The sequence below is a fragment of the Caretta caretta genome, chromosome 5, assembly GCF_965140235.1.
Source record: "Caretta caretta isolate rCarCar2 chromosome 5, rCarCar1.hap1, whole genome shotgun sequence".
NCBI lineage: Eukaryota > Metazoa > Chordata > Testudines > Cheloniidae > Caretta > Caretta caretta.
Window position 1 is genome coordinate 120,284,728 of NC_134210.1, and position 14,795 is coordinate 120,299,522.

General features: G+C 43.9%; 1 protein-coding gene across 2 annotated transcripts in view; it reads right to left on the minus strand.

Moving 5' to 3' along the window:
• RIGI (RNA sensor RIG-I) overlaps positions 1 to 14,795 on the minus strand; it is a 51,254-nt gene that overhangs the window by 26,413 nt on the left and 10,046 nt on the right. Inside the window, exons 1-2 of one of the 2 annotated variants that reach the window (XM_048851696.2) lie at positions 7,678 to 8,062; positions 4,627 to 4,761 (exon numbers count right to left, since the gene is read on the minus strand). In XM_048851696.2, coding sequence (XP_048707653.2) covers positions 4,627 to 4,761; positions 7,678 to 7,783 — 241 coding nt within the window. In that variant the 5' untranslated portion in view covers positions 7,784 to 8,062. Of the gene's footprint in view, positions 1 to 4,626; positions 4,762 to 7,677; positions 8,063 to 14,795 lie in introns of those variants that run through there. The other variant, XM_075128834.1, reaches the window with a different exon arrangement.

Genomic DNA, 14,795 nt, shown 5'->3' on the forward strand with positions numbered 1-14,795 from the left:
TGCTACGGCCCCTCTCTTCTCCTTGTTTCTAGCCTCTTCCCCATCTTCTGCCCTTCCTCCCTGCGTCTCTCTCCCCCCATACGTTCCTCACTCCTCTGCATTCACATCAAGCGGCTTCCTCTTTCCCCTCAGAGCACAGGAGAGAATATCCCTGCTCTTAGTGCTGGTACCCAGTGCCACAACTGATCTTGGTGGCAAAGAAGAGTAATTATGGGGAAAGTCTTCAGTCCAGGTATTTCTGGGAACAAGCCTGCTCAATTGCTCTGTGAGGAGGGACCACGCACATTCCAGTCTGCATGTAAGCAGGGGAATGGTCCTGCTATTGTGGGGAACTTTCCTGGCTTCTGCACTACCCTGGTGAAGTGGGCTAGCGAAAGAATCGGAGTCCTCACTCCCACTTCCTTTACCCAGAGGCCTCCCTGCCCTTGAGGGCTCCCTTTCCACTCCCCTGTCTGAGAGAGTCCTTGTAACCCCGACAAGGCTGGGCCCAGGATTCCTGGGGGGCTCGACCCCTAACCCTGCTATGGTCACCTAGGACAGGGGCCAGGGTGTCCCCACTCTGGGGTACTCTCTCCGCACTGGGCACTTCCCGGACCCACTGATCATTTTATTCAATTTAAAGCAAACGCAAGTTGTTTAATTAACAATTAATTTTAAAAAAAATGAATAAGGAAAAATGGGAAAGGTTAAAAGGAAATCACCACCCTGTTCTGTGGCAGGGAACATTACAAACAAACAAGTGTCTCTGGAACATCAGGGCACTTCACAGTCTGTTCCTTGTAGGTCCCAGGCCTCCTTCTCAGGCCCTGGCTGTGCTGCAGGGATGCTGCGGGTTGGACACTTGCAATGGTGGTGGCCACATGCCTCTGGGCTTTGGGTGGTGGGACCCTTCTTCCCAGCATCAGCCCCCCATCGGGTTAAGATCCCCCTCCCAGTCTGGCCTGCCAGGACCGTTGGCTGGGGGTGTCTTTCTGCGCTGGGCCCTTTGCCCAAGTTCCCCCTTGGCTGGCCCCAGTTGCTCACCACACCTGGTTCTGTGGCTGCAGCTCTGCTCCCAGCACAGGGATCTGCTCTCCCTGGGCTGTGTCTCCGGCTCAGGTTACAACCTTGGACAGGTCTGCTCTGTGGGCTGCTTCTGTAACTCTGCTCCCAGCTCTGACCTGCTTCCTGGGCTGCTTTTCTAGCCCTTCAGGTTGGCACAGCTCTGCTCGGGCCCCTGCTCTCTCCTTAGCTCAGCCCCACTCTGTCTGACCCTGGCAATTCCAGCTCACATGGAGGACGGGACCCCCGCCCCCGGCCTCCTGACTCCCTGATTAGCCTGCCCGCCCTGTCAATCAGGCTGACCTGGAGCATTGGTCTCTGCGCATTGTTTCTGGGGACCATCAGTCTCAGGCTCCTGATTCCCCATCAGCGCTTCCCCTTTTAGTACTGGGAGCTAGCCAACCAAAACACCCCCACTGAATGTTAGTAAGGGGGCAACAATCCCGTTCTCTCTCAGTTCCTATCAGCATGTAAGGGAACATGCTCCACGCAGGCTGAATGTTCAGAGACTTGGACTGCCAAAATTCTAACAAGCCTCTACTGGGCATGTGCAAACAGATTTTTCAAAGGTTTATAAACTTGTCCAAATTTGGGAGGTTTTTCCTGGGAACAGCCAAAGGTCCATTGCAGACACCAGACAGATCCCCTGCCAAATGTCAAGTCCCTGTTGCAAAACATAGGGGAGCTAGAGCTTCTCAATTAAACGGTCATTTTTTAGTCCGAGACTCAAAACCATCAATATGTTTTACAGACCAACACAGGAACAGAGAGAATGAACTCATGAGCCAATGTTTATCCTGCAATATAGACGATCTGAAAGCACTCATTGGGGGGGCAGAGGGTTAAACTACCCTCCTATCAGCTGGGCCACAGATACCACCAAACGGACAAAGATGTTCTTAAGTTATATGGAACACAGCTTTAAGATTCAGAAATTAGAGATTGTAGCCCAAGGAGAAGCTACCCTGGATCCACTTCTTACTGATAACAAATTTATAAAAAAGTATGAAGGAGGAAGCTTGGAGCAATTGACAAGGAACTGCACTATTGCATAATAAAAAATGAGTTCAAAGAACGCAGCAATAGCTTTCATGAAAGTAAGTTTTCAGAAGTTAAGAAGCCTAGTAAGTAAGGGTGCCAATGAGAGGAAGAGTTAAAATCCATTAGTGTGGAAGAAAGCTGGCACACCCTGAAGGTACTATACTTATATTATTGCAATCTCTCAGATGCTTCAGAGAAAGCTGCACTAAACCTCCATAATGGACAATCATTTAATAACCTGCCCATATGGGAACTTTATTCCCATCCCTAGGCAATGAATAGCTGGCTTACATTTTGAAGCATGAGGCTTCACACCCCTTATACATATATTATGCAAATGTTAATTACCTGTAGATATTCTCACTATCCACATAAATGACTAATACTTTTTTGAATCCTATTAAGCCCTTGGCTTCAAAGTGATCTCGTGACAATGGGTTCCATAGGTTAATTATACATGCTGTAAAAAGTGTTTCCTTTAATCATTTATATGCTTGTAGCTTTCCAGTTTCACTAGATGTCCCATATTCTTGTATTAAGGCTGAGATTTTTTTAAAGGAGGCATATGCACATAACTCCCATCCAAATTCAATAGGATTTGGGTGCCTAACTCCCTTAGGCACTTTCAAAAATCCCAGCCCAGGGGTCTGGCCAAAAAGGCCACTAAAGTCAACAGAAAGACTCCCATTGATATGAATGGGTTTTAAATCAGGCCTTATGAGAATTATGAATGACCAATTCAATTCTTTATGCCTTTCTTTATTTTGCATACCTTTGCTACATCCTCTTGTTCATCTTCTCTTGAATCTAAATATCCCCAGTCTTTCCACTCTCTCCTCTTATGGAGTCTCCCCAGGCCTCAAATCACTTTCACTGTCAATCTCTGAACCCGTTCTATTTCTGAAGATATCAGACAAGATCTGAACACATTGTTATACATACAGACTTACTGATTTATACAGTTGCAGTGTAGATTTAATGGTATTTTTTAATCCCAGATGGGCTGTGGAATAGTCTTCCAGGGGAAAGGGTAGAAGCCTCATTGCTTGAAACTGCTTAAGTCAGAATATTTACATATACAGAGTAGGCAACAATCCTGCTTTAGGAAAACGTAATGGGGCCTTTTCAATCTCTAACTTCTATGGAAGTCCTCCAGCAAAAATCAAAAGTGCAATGTGTGGCTCTCTGTATAGATCATACAGAAGTTGCAGAGAGCATACATATTTTTGGCAGTTCACTTAGTTGCCTGTGCAAACAATTAAATTACCTTCATGCCAGCTTAACAATTACATTTTAGGTGGAATTACTGATCTCCAAAAATCAAACAGGACGGTTGCATGCAAGCTAACTTAAAGTACATTGTATATTTATGAGTTAATCAAGAGTTACATCATATTAAGATCAGAAGAGCTCTCCTCTCTCAGGTCAGAGGGTTTTAAATGCCTTATAGCAAACCTCTGGTCCTTCCCCCTACACACGACAGCTGGTGTTTATATCAGAGCATTTAGAGACCATTTGAAAATAAGTTCTTCAAGGCAGGGATCTGTTCCTTATTTGGCACAAACTCATCCATTATACAGCATTGTATACACCTCAGTGCTATGGATATGAAATACAATGCTGATAAATTAAAAGACGAGTGTTGCATTTAAACTGTCATTTTAGATTTTGCAAACATTACTCTTTATAGGTAAATCCATCAAAGGGAGAAGGGAAACGTCTATGTATTTATTTTGTGCCTGACCATTTGAATGTGATCTTTACTCTGAAAAAAGACTAATAATGTTGGGGTTCCCCATTTATTATGTCTCATGGATCAAATTTCCTCAATTCACAAGTAAAAAGATTTTTTCCTACTGACAATATTTGCAAACAGTCTGGGATCTGAAAATCACGTATTCTTTCTAGAGCTATTCTCCTAAGTTTTATAAAAAAAAACACACCCCACCACCACAAGCTTCTACCAACCAAAACAAGATGCCACTAAAAGCAGATTGCCCAGATCCTCGTAATATAAACTTCTTGCTTTGATCAGCACAGAAAACAATAATGACTTAAGTTGTCCTAATTAGGCTTTTGAGGAACTGATGCAGTTCATACCTCTCAGAGTTACTGTCTCAGGCTGTCTGCAGATGTCACTGCATCAGTTAGTTACATGGTTCACATTTTGCAGGTTTTCTTTGCAACCCTAAGGGCTAGAGATCTAATATTTGGGTTTTTGTTGGCTGGCTTTTTTGAGTTAAAAAAAGCAAGATTCTGGGACACAGAATGGTACAGGTGTCTGCACATGCACATGTCCTAGCTCACCAAGCTGCCATGAGCCAGCCCACTTTAACCTCCGCTCTCAACCTCCAAGCTGACCCATCGAGCTACAAGATGGATTGGTGGAGAAGCTTGTACTGCTACGACTTGATCTATGGAACTAAAAAGGCGTTCACTTTCCAGGGTGGCCAGTCCAGCACCTTTCACAAGCAATAAATTCACACACACGACATGAAAAAGCAGGGGAAATGAAAACCGTCAGCTTTACCAACGAAAACAAACCTGCTGCATTCAGTGCATCTAGAAATCCCCGAAACCATCCTTCTGATTCGAGCTGCAGTAGAGAGTCAACGAAGAGTGCCGCAGCAGCAGTCAACCCCTCCTTCTGTTCTTCAGTCTGAATTCTCTCTTTGGCATCTAGCGTGAAATCAGATATGAATAAGTCAAAATTGTAGATCTGGTGTGTGGACAGCAGTGGGGACTGCACCTGGTGCAGAATGCTACAGGTGCTCAAATATTTCCTGGGTATATTTACACAATGGGTATCTGCTTTATACTGCACTTCCAGAGGCGAGGAGAGGAAGCATATACACTTTATGAATGGGAAACAATCTCTGGAGATGCACAAATTAAACCCAAATTCACACTGCAAGTTCTTGGTTGAAATTGAGAAAGCTGCCAAGGGGGATTTGGTCACACAAGTCTCACTGAAATTAATGCAAGCCTTGGGGAATCCAAGCCTGTGAGGCACTGTGTTACCCCTGCTAGGGTGACCAGACAGCAAATGTGAAAAATCGGGACAGGAGGTGGGGGGCCTAAATAGGAGCCTATATAAGGAAAAGGCCCCAAAATCCAGACTGTCCCTATAAAATCGGGACATCTGGTCAGCCTACTCCCTGCCTCCAGCAAGAGGGAGTCTGTCTTGGGGTAGCTGGGTGTCAGCTCCCTGGTACCACCAGCCTTTCAGCCACCCAAGCCCTGTCCTCTAGGCTATGCCAACCAACTTCAGTTTGTAGGTTAATAGATGCACCCTAATCCCTGAGGCCCTTTGAATAATTTCCATGTGATATCCAGCCCGATGCTGGCTAGTCCCTGATATCCCAGATCCTCTGCCCTCAAATATACACAGTACCCCAATTTACCAGTTTTATCTTAAACTGTGGCTCCTGCAAACCACACAGCACTTGTGAGCACTTATAATAAAACAAAAGTAAGTTGAAGAAACAGTAAAGATTTCACGGATATCTGATAGACCTGAGAGTGATGGCAACAAATGATTATGATAGAAAACGAAAGTAATAAAATGCGAACTTGAGTCTAACAAAGAAAGTCCCCACCCCCTCAACCCTCCAAATTTCCGTCTTTTGCAAAACTGGCTGGTTTCTTAAAAACCAGGAACCAAACGTTAAGGACAGCACCCCTGCGCTCCAAAGGTTCCGCCCCCCTCAGTGAATGGATGCAGAGTGCTTCTCCCTCCTGTGTTATCAGTATAACAACATCTTTATGTTTCTTTTCACAGACAGTGAAGCCATCTTGTTGTAAAGTTCCCTTTTTACCTTTAACTGGTTTCAGTTGTTTGCATTTGCCTCTGATAGTTTCCATTCAAAGTCTTCGGACTTGTCTAGACTTCAAATGCAGAAGGTACACCGCTGTAGCCCTTCAGCATAGGCACTTCTATGCCAATGCGATGGGGTTCTCCCATCAACGAAGGTAATCCACTTCCCTGAAAGGCCATAGCTAAATCGACGGAAGAATTGTTCCATTGACCTAAAGTTGTCTACACAGAGATTTCGGTTGACTTAACTATGCTGCTCAGGGGTGTGAACTTTTCACACTCCTCAGTGACGTAGTTATGTCAACCTAATTTTTTAGTGTAGACCAGGCCTTAGTATTGCACAAGGCTAAACTGAGCCTTGCATTGCCTCACTAGCTAAACAGTGCAGGGTGACACTTCCCCTCTTGCCTGAACGGGCCACCACTGACACACATTATCCCCTGGTGACTAATTTCTACTTCATGTCCATAAAGCATACATTCAATAGAAATATTCCTTAAATACAACCCATATATACACAAAGACCATGTATTTTGCAAATTAAGAGCTTTCTGTAGATATCTTACTTGTTACTCTTTATAGATAAATACACGTGTTTGGTGTAATGAGTTTGTCAGGTCTGAGGTAAGAGTTGTTTGCAAAGAACAGGGGACCCATTGCCAAGGAGTCGGTCACTGAGCGGTGTGGCTAAATCTGCTAACTGGCTTTGAAAATCACACGCCTTGCATTTCATATGATTTGTGAAATCATATGCTACCATATTCTGGGGCATTAGACGAATACTTTTCTATTAATCCCAAAGCTGTGTTTTGAGAGGAGTACCACCACATTAACCCATTTGCCGCTGTCATCTGCCAAAGTCTACGTGCACCAGCAAAAACCGGCAGCATTCCTTAATACATGGGTGTTCCATCACCACCATCATCATCTATTTGTATTGCAGAAGCACGTTGGAGCACCAGTAATGGACTCATTGTGCTAGGTGTAACAGAGAAAACATCAAGGTAGTCCCTACCCAAAAGCGGGAACTGACACTTCAAACTTGTACATCAGGCAGCAATGAATGTTCATTTCCCCAGATACACAGTGCCAGGTATAGACAGAGCAACCAAGCACCGAAATAGAAAGACTCAGCCCAGAGTACAGTATGTCATATACAAAGCTCAAAAATTTCAGAACGGAAACTTCCTCTTCCTTGCAGTCCCCTCACTATATGCATTAAGCTACCATCAATTTAACAAGGGAAACTGTATTCTCCCATCTCCTGCTTCCTTTCTCCCATTTGAATCCTAGATCTATGGGCAATACAGCACAAAAAGAATTAAAGACCTGACCCTGCATCCATTCAGGTCAATGGCAAAGCTCCTAATGACTTCAGTAGTGGGTGCTAAGTGAGGAAAACTAAAGCTATATCGTAATTCAAGCATTTTAGGAGCAGTGTAGAGAGTTGCAGGGTACTGCGGAGGTTAATTATCTTTACAGATTAAAGGGACAAACCATCAACTCTCGCTGTACTTGGCCGAAAACATTTTGAAAAACCAATACTCAATAGAAATATCTTCATTAGACAGGATGTAATTAAAGAGGAGACAGAATGGGCAAACAGAAGTGGTGAGAGGGGAGAAGAGAACAGAAAACCCCACTAAGTGGCAAAACTGTCACCCACCACTTGCTCTCCAGGAGAGAAGCATTCATGAGAGGAGCAGGGATGGCGAGCCAGGGATGTCCTGGCTAAAGCATGCCCAGAGCCCCCACCCACAGCAAGCCCAGCATCTCACCATCAGAGAGCCATTCCTTCATGTTGCCCAGCACATAGGCAGGATTCAGTATCTTCTCAATGTACTGCCGATAGCACCGCAGGCCTGCTTTCTGCTCCGCAGTCATCTGTGCTCCAGTTTATTGAACTAGTTGAACTCCTGTAGAACTAGTTCCCAGCTTTCCTTTTCATCCTTTGCCCTGGCTTCACGCTTGCCAAGGAGAGAAAAACCCTTCGGCACAACGCGCCCTGTAGCTGCAGCAGGTGGATGGTGGTGCCCCCTGCTCTGGGCTGCAGGCTGAAATCAGGGAAGACAAGTTCCCCCTGACCTTTCCAAGAGGAGGGGGACAGCCTCGGCGGCGGCGCAAGCTCACCACTGACGGAGACTTACTGAAAGTCAGCTGACTCAGAGGGAAGAGGAAAAACGTCCAAGCCACGGGGGAGGAGGAGAAAAGAAAATAAGCAGAGCAGCAGAAAGGAAACTGAAACTTAGACCAAAAGCACAGGCAGAGGGAAGGAGCTAGATGCAGCCAATCAATGAAGGACAGCAGTAGATGCAGCAAGCCACAGCATGGCAGCTAACAAGACTGCTTTCCACAAGTGCCTGCCCCCCAAAAGGGGGCACACACACCCTGCCACACGTGTGTGACAAGAATATCCAGCGCTGTTATAACTAACCTGAACAAGTTTTGGGAGGGATATTAAACCTCATGCTTTGGGATTTAAACCCATCTCAAACTATAAGAGATTAGGATCGGAACTAATGGGGGGGGGCAGATTATTCCACATCTGCCTACTGCAAAGTGTGCATCTAAAGCATCTGTTAGTGAGAGGATACTGAACTTGCGGGACTTCAGGTCTGGTCTAGTATGACACTTCCTGTGTTTCTAAATCCATTAAAGACACAACAAATCCTTCAAATTCAGCAAGACCACAAGCTCCTTTAAGCACCTGCATGTTCCTCCCACCAAATGGAAACTGTCTATTAACATATTCAAAGGGCAGAATAATCAACCCACCAAGAAAACTCAAAACCAAAGCAGATCATCCCACCCATCCCCTTCCTCCGAAGACTCAGATGGATGTTTAAGTCAGGAGTTTATATAGACCAGCACATAATGTGCCTTATCTGATTTTACTGTCTTGTGGTAATGGTGCCTTTGGGTAACTCTGACCATTTTAACACACAGTACTTGGTAGACTGGTGGATTTTTCCCCCAGGGAACCTTATAGAGAAGACATAATATTTTACAGCACAGTTTATGTAGAATAAAAAAATAAAACAAACAAACTAAACACACACACCACACAACCAAATTTGGGCTAGGCCATTACCTTAGTAAATTCAAATCTTAGCAGCACATTTATTTATATGACTTACCAGCAATACTTATCCCATCCAAAAAAGAAGTTTCAAGTAGGTAGTCTTTGATTTCATTTTGTATGAAATTTCTTCCAGAGGACTTATGGCATATGAAAGTAAAGATTTCAAAAGCAAGTGCAATCTGGAGTGATTCCCCCTTCCCCCCCCCCACCCCACCCCTTTAACCCTGTATCCAATATGGACAAAGTAAATCACTTCATGTTAATTTGCTGCTGAAAGAATCCCTACCTCAGATAGGGGTCTGGCAGCACATGTGCTCACTCACACAGTATAAAAGTGGTCAAGGGCAGTCAGTCATTTACTGTTTGCCAAAGGTGCTATCATCAGGGAGACTGCTTTTGAAGGAAGTAGAAGCTGAATGTAGACAAGGGCTAAGATACAGTGCCACAAGGTGTCGGAAAGAGAGAGTGGACAAGGAAAACTACAAAAATGTAGGTTTCAGAGTAGCAGCTATGTTAGTCTGTATCCATAAAAAGAAAAAAGAGTTCGTGTGACACCTTAGAGACTAACAAATTTATTTGAGCATAAGCTTTTGTGAGCTACAGCTCACTTCATCGGATGCATGCAGTAGAAAAATACAGTGGGGAGATTTACATACACAGAGAACATGAAACAATGGGTGTTACCATACACACTGTAACAAGAGTGATCGGGTAAGGTGAGCTATTACCAGCAGGAGAAAAAACCTTTTGTAGTGATCAAACTGCTGGAAATGGCCCACCTTGATTATCACTACAAAAGGTTTTTCCCATTTCCCCCCCACTCTCCTGCTGGTAATAGTACTCCTTTTCTTTTTACAAAAGTGTAGTTGTTTCAGACATGCTGCAGTTTTAAGTAATGTAAGAAAAAGCATCGTAACAGGGTTTACTCACCACTGTGCACTTCCTCATGGCCAGGCATGGCATCACAATATCCTTGTGGGGCAGCAGCCCTTGTCACTAGTCACTCTGGGGCTGTGGTGGTTTCTTTCAGATAACTCATCCCTCCAGCCAGGGCACAGTCTTCAGCCCATTCCTTCCAGGGTCAGCTATCCAAACTAAAGTTCAAAACTACCTTAACAGAAATGAAAAGCACCCACCCTCTCCACAGCTCTTCTTCAGTGGAGTCACATTCAGCCTGCAGCCCCCTCCCAGCTACCCTTGCACACCACTTCCTTGGGGCTGGTAAGGGAATCCAGTCCCAACCTCAATTCTGGGTTACAGCCCAGGGCCCTGTACTGCACAGCTATGTCAAATCCTCTACCCATAGTGCAGTTTTCCCTACACCATTTCCTTCCTCACCTCTTTACTTCCCTTATAGGTCTCTCAATCTGTCCCCAGGTCATTTCGGGTGCCTCCCTGCTCACTCAAGACCCTGCAGGCACCTTCTGACTCCCTACATTTTCTTGCCTCCAGCCCTTCCTCAGCTGGGCCCACTCAGCAGTTAAACCTGGAATCACCTAATTTCTCTCAGGTGGGGCCCATTCTGTAATCAGGGCTGGCTTAGTCAGGGGCTCTCTATTATCATCTCAGAGCTCTGGATGATCACTGAGTGCTAATCTCTCTCTCTCTCTCCATATATACATGACTTTTATTGTCAGACTTGCTCTCTTATACCAATCACTGAGACTGACTTCTTATGATATTAACTGGATTCTTCTCATGATATTGAGCCAGCCAATGGTGCCAGGCTGCATTCCATGAGCTGAGGATCTGGCCCATTGTTCTCATGTTGGGCCAGATTCTGTGTTTTTTGACCGGTGGGATATGAATTTGCTCCATAGTTAAGAATCGAAAACAGATCCAAAAATCAGGTGTGCTTCTTCCAGATCCAGTTATGAGGTCACAGAAAAGGAAAGATTATGGTATGCAATTATCCTTAGCAAGAAAATTAGGCAAGAAATACAGAACACATGGGGCCAAATGGTGCCACCTCTCACCAAAGCTCAAAAATCTGTCTTTGGGTGGAGTATTTTGCCCCTTAGCCTGCTGGGTTGGTATGGAATAGCTGCACTGGTGCTCTAGTGGTAGAGACAAATGGGGTTCCCGTACACCTCATACATTGGTTGTCACCTACTGCAGCACAGACCTGTCTAGTGGCTACACCCGCAGCCCTCCATTCTGTTGCAAAGAAAGGCACAACAGAGCCCAAGGGGCATAGAGACATCCCAGCATACACCCTGCTCTCAGCACAGTCCAGCTATTCTGCTTGTATTCTGGTTTGGTATATAAACAGAGGGGAGGGCAGCATGTGTGACTTAATACAGTGACAGATTAGTTTCTAAAATGTTTGGGAGGTTTTCTACTCTAGCAGGTGCCAGTTTTCATTCTTTTACACAGCAAAACTGAGCAAAATTGAAGGACGTGTCCTCTGATTTTATGAGGTCTTGCCCAAGAAAAGCAAGTGTGTCTTAGACCACTTCACCTGTTTTACATTGTAGAGACAGTCTCCCTTTGTACAGCTTCTAGCTGGTCTAGAGTTTCTTATATCCTGAGATGCAGGACTGAAGGAGATGGGCGTGGGTCATACTTCTGGAACCCCAACACATTTTCAGTGTGTATATTTCCCTTACATCATGTGCCTGAACTGTTTTAGCATTTTCCTCAGTTTTACATCAGGTGGTGTGGTAAACCCAGGACAAACAGCTACAAAAGGGGGGTGTAGCACTTAAGAGCAGAAGCCCAGTAGGTCCTGTTAACTGGAGGTTAGTAAAGCAAGATTTAAAAAAAAAAAAAAAACAAAAAAAAAAACACCTCATTGCTGAAGAGTTGAGGCTGTGGAAGGAAGGTGGAGAGGCAGCTCCCCCTAGCAATTGGATTGTGTGCATGCACCCACACAAAACACTGCTTTGCATTTCCATAGCATTAGAGCAGTGGTTCTCAAACTTCGTTGTAGCGGAACCCCCTTCTCTGACAACAAAAATTGCTACATGACCCTGGGCGGGGATGGGGGCAGAGCCCCGCCTCCCAAGGCAGGTAGTGGGGCTGGACTCTGAGCCCCACCGCCACAGGCTGAAGCCCACAGACTTTGGCTTCAATGCAGGCCAGCAGGGCTCAGGCTTCGACCTCAGCCCCAGGCCCCGGTGAGTCTAACATCAGCCCCAGCGACCCAATTAAAATGGGGTCACAACCCGCACTTTGAGGTCCTGACCCACAGTTTGAGTACCGCTGCATTAGAGAATCTGAGCATATTTTCCTAATTTTGTATTTAATCAGGCAGCCCTGAAGCTAGGAACCTGCAAAGGTGGGAATTGGACCCAAGAGTCCCAACTTTCAGTCCTTCATTCCAATACCATCCTTCTTCCAGAAGCACGTGGTCAGGCCTTGGCTGTAGTATGCTAGAAAAGCCTTTGAGAGGCTAGAGTGCACACAAGGATGCACAAGCACCATCAAGCACTTGGCAGGTTGCCCACACAACTTTAATTCTGCTCTCCCCACCATATGCCCTAATAAGGCAGGGGTTCTTTGGAAAAGATAATGTGGTCATGTAATTAAAGACTATCATAATGCACATGCACAAGGGGAATGAGTTAAAGTTCCTAATACAGTAGAACCTCAGAGCTACAAACTAACCAGTCAACCACACACCTCATTTGGAACCAGAAGTACACAATGAAGCAGCAACAGAGCAAATCATAGAATATGAGGGTTAGAAAGGGACCTCAGGAGGTCATCTAGTCCAACCCCCTTCTCAAAGCAGGACCAATCCCCAATTTTTGCCCCAGATCCCTAAATGGCCCCCTCAAGGATTGAACTCACAACCCTGGATTTAGTGGGCCAATGCTCAAACCACTGAGCTATCCCTCCCCCAATACAGTACAGTACTTTGTTAAACTACTAAAAAATAAAGGGAAAGCAGCATTTTTCTTCTCCATAGTAAAGTTTCAAAGCTGTATTAAGTCAATGTTCAGTTGTAGACTTTCAAAAGAAAAACCATAAAGTTTTGTTCAGAGTTATGAACAACCTCCGTTCCTGAGGTGTTCATAACTCTGAGGTTCTACTGTAGTCAAAGCAGTACAAAAACTGTGTGTAGACAAGCCTTAAATAAATTATTTGAAGTGCTGTATCCCCTTCCAGTTACGTTACAGACCACTATGACCCAAACCACAAGTATATACTGTTTCCTTAAAGCTAGTAGGAAGCCAGGCAGGAGTGGGTTGGTAGAGGTTCTGAGAAGCCTTACAGTGAAGCAGAGACAGAGAAGCTTTAGGGATAACACTGCTTTCCTTACTCTACTAAAGCTCATGGTTCAACATCAGAAGAAAGTGACACCATCTACAGTTCTTCAGAATTGTCACTTAACTGCACAATCCACCCGCATTATAAAAGGCAAGTGACATTGTCTAACTTATACCTGGGATAGGACAATTACAAACACTCTGATTTTTATTTATGACAAAATATTAAAGTCCGATTTGTTCTTACTCATCGGATGCTACTGAATAGATGGGGAATTCAAGTTGCACTGAAAATGAATTTTGCAATAATGAAGGAAAACATTTCTAAAAATTAAAAAACAAACAGAGTACAGTACAATACATACCAGAGAGAAACCAATACAAGATAAAATGATTTGTTCTCCCATAGCATCTCCAGCTCACTATTAAAGCCCTATGTAACTTACAGCAGTAAATAAATCTACCATTTAATTTCATCAGATTTATAAAACACATATAGGCACTCCCCTCCTAAGCTCTGGGCACTTTCTCCATAAGTTAAAATACACACCTGTCACTGAATGATTAATGAGATCACCAGAACCACTGTCAGTGCAAAATGCAGTAGTTCACCTGCTTAATACAGCTGGTGAAGGTCAGCAGCACTCAATTTCTTAGCATGTACAATGCACCTAGGAGCCATGATGAGGTCAAATTATTAGCTAAAAACCTTCATTGCTACCATCACAAGCAGTTAAAACCATTTTTAATCAGAGGTATTTACAAAGCAGAGTGAATTATTCTATCACTTTAGATCTAAAAGTCATTAAGACTACTGTCACTTTAAAAAAAATAAAAGGAGTACTTGTGGCACCTTAGAGACTAACCAATTTATTTGAGCATGAGCTTTCGTGAGCTACAGCTCACGAGCTGTAGCTCACGAAAGCTCATGCTCAAATAAATTGGTTAGTCTCTAAGGTGCCACAAGTACTCCTTTTCTTTTTGCGAATACAGACTAACACGGCTGTTCCTCTGAAACCTTTAAAAAAATGCTGCCAAAGGGTAATCAGGATCTGAATTTATAGTGAGACTGCATTATAGTTTGACTTTTTTTTTTTTTTTTTTAAGTGTTAAACACATTTACATCTGAAATGTTTGTACCTCGTTGCAGGCAGCACCTAAATTACTATAACTAAAAGAAAACGCTGTTTACTTTGTGTATTTGCTGGCACTTTGTGTACTGTCAGTCAATCCCTCACATTTATGTGCGTGTTTCACAAAGCAACAAAAGAGAAATACAATAATCAGTAAAAACAGGCTAAAAATTTTTTAAAAAAACCCTCACGAATGGAGCAATTTCACTGCAATGAAATTGGCTCATTTTTCACAAAACACAAAAAAATAAAGTCTGACCTACGGGAATTTACAGAGAACTTTCATACACAGATTGTTTCAGACACTGAAAGGTAATTTCTGGATAACAGAATTTAGAAACTCATCAGCTGGGAGAGAGATAAATTTACAAGTCTACTTCCCTTACTGTTTTTTTCCAGGCTACAGCTTAGTGTAGCAGTTCTTTTTCTTTTGTGAGGACAGAATAATGGACTTTTAAAAAACAATT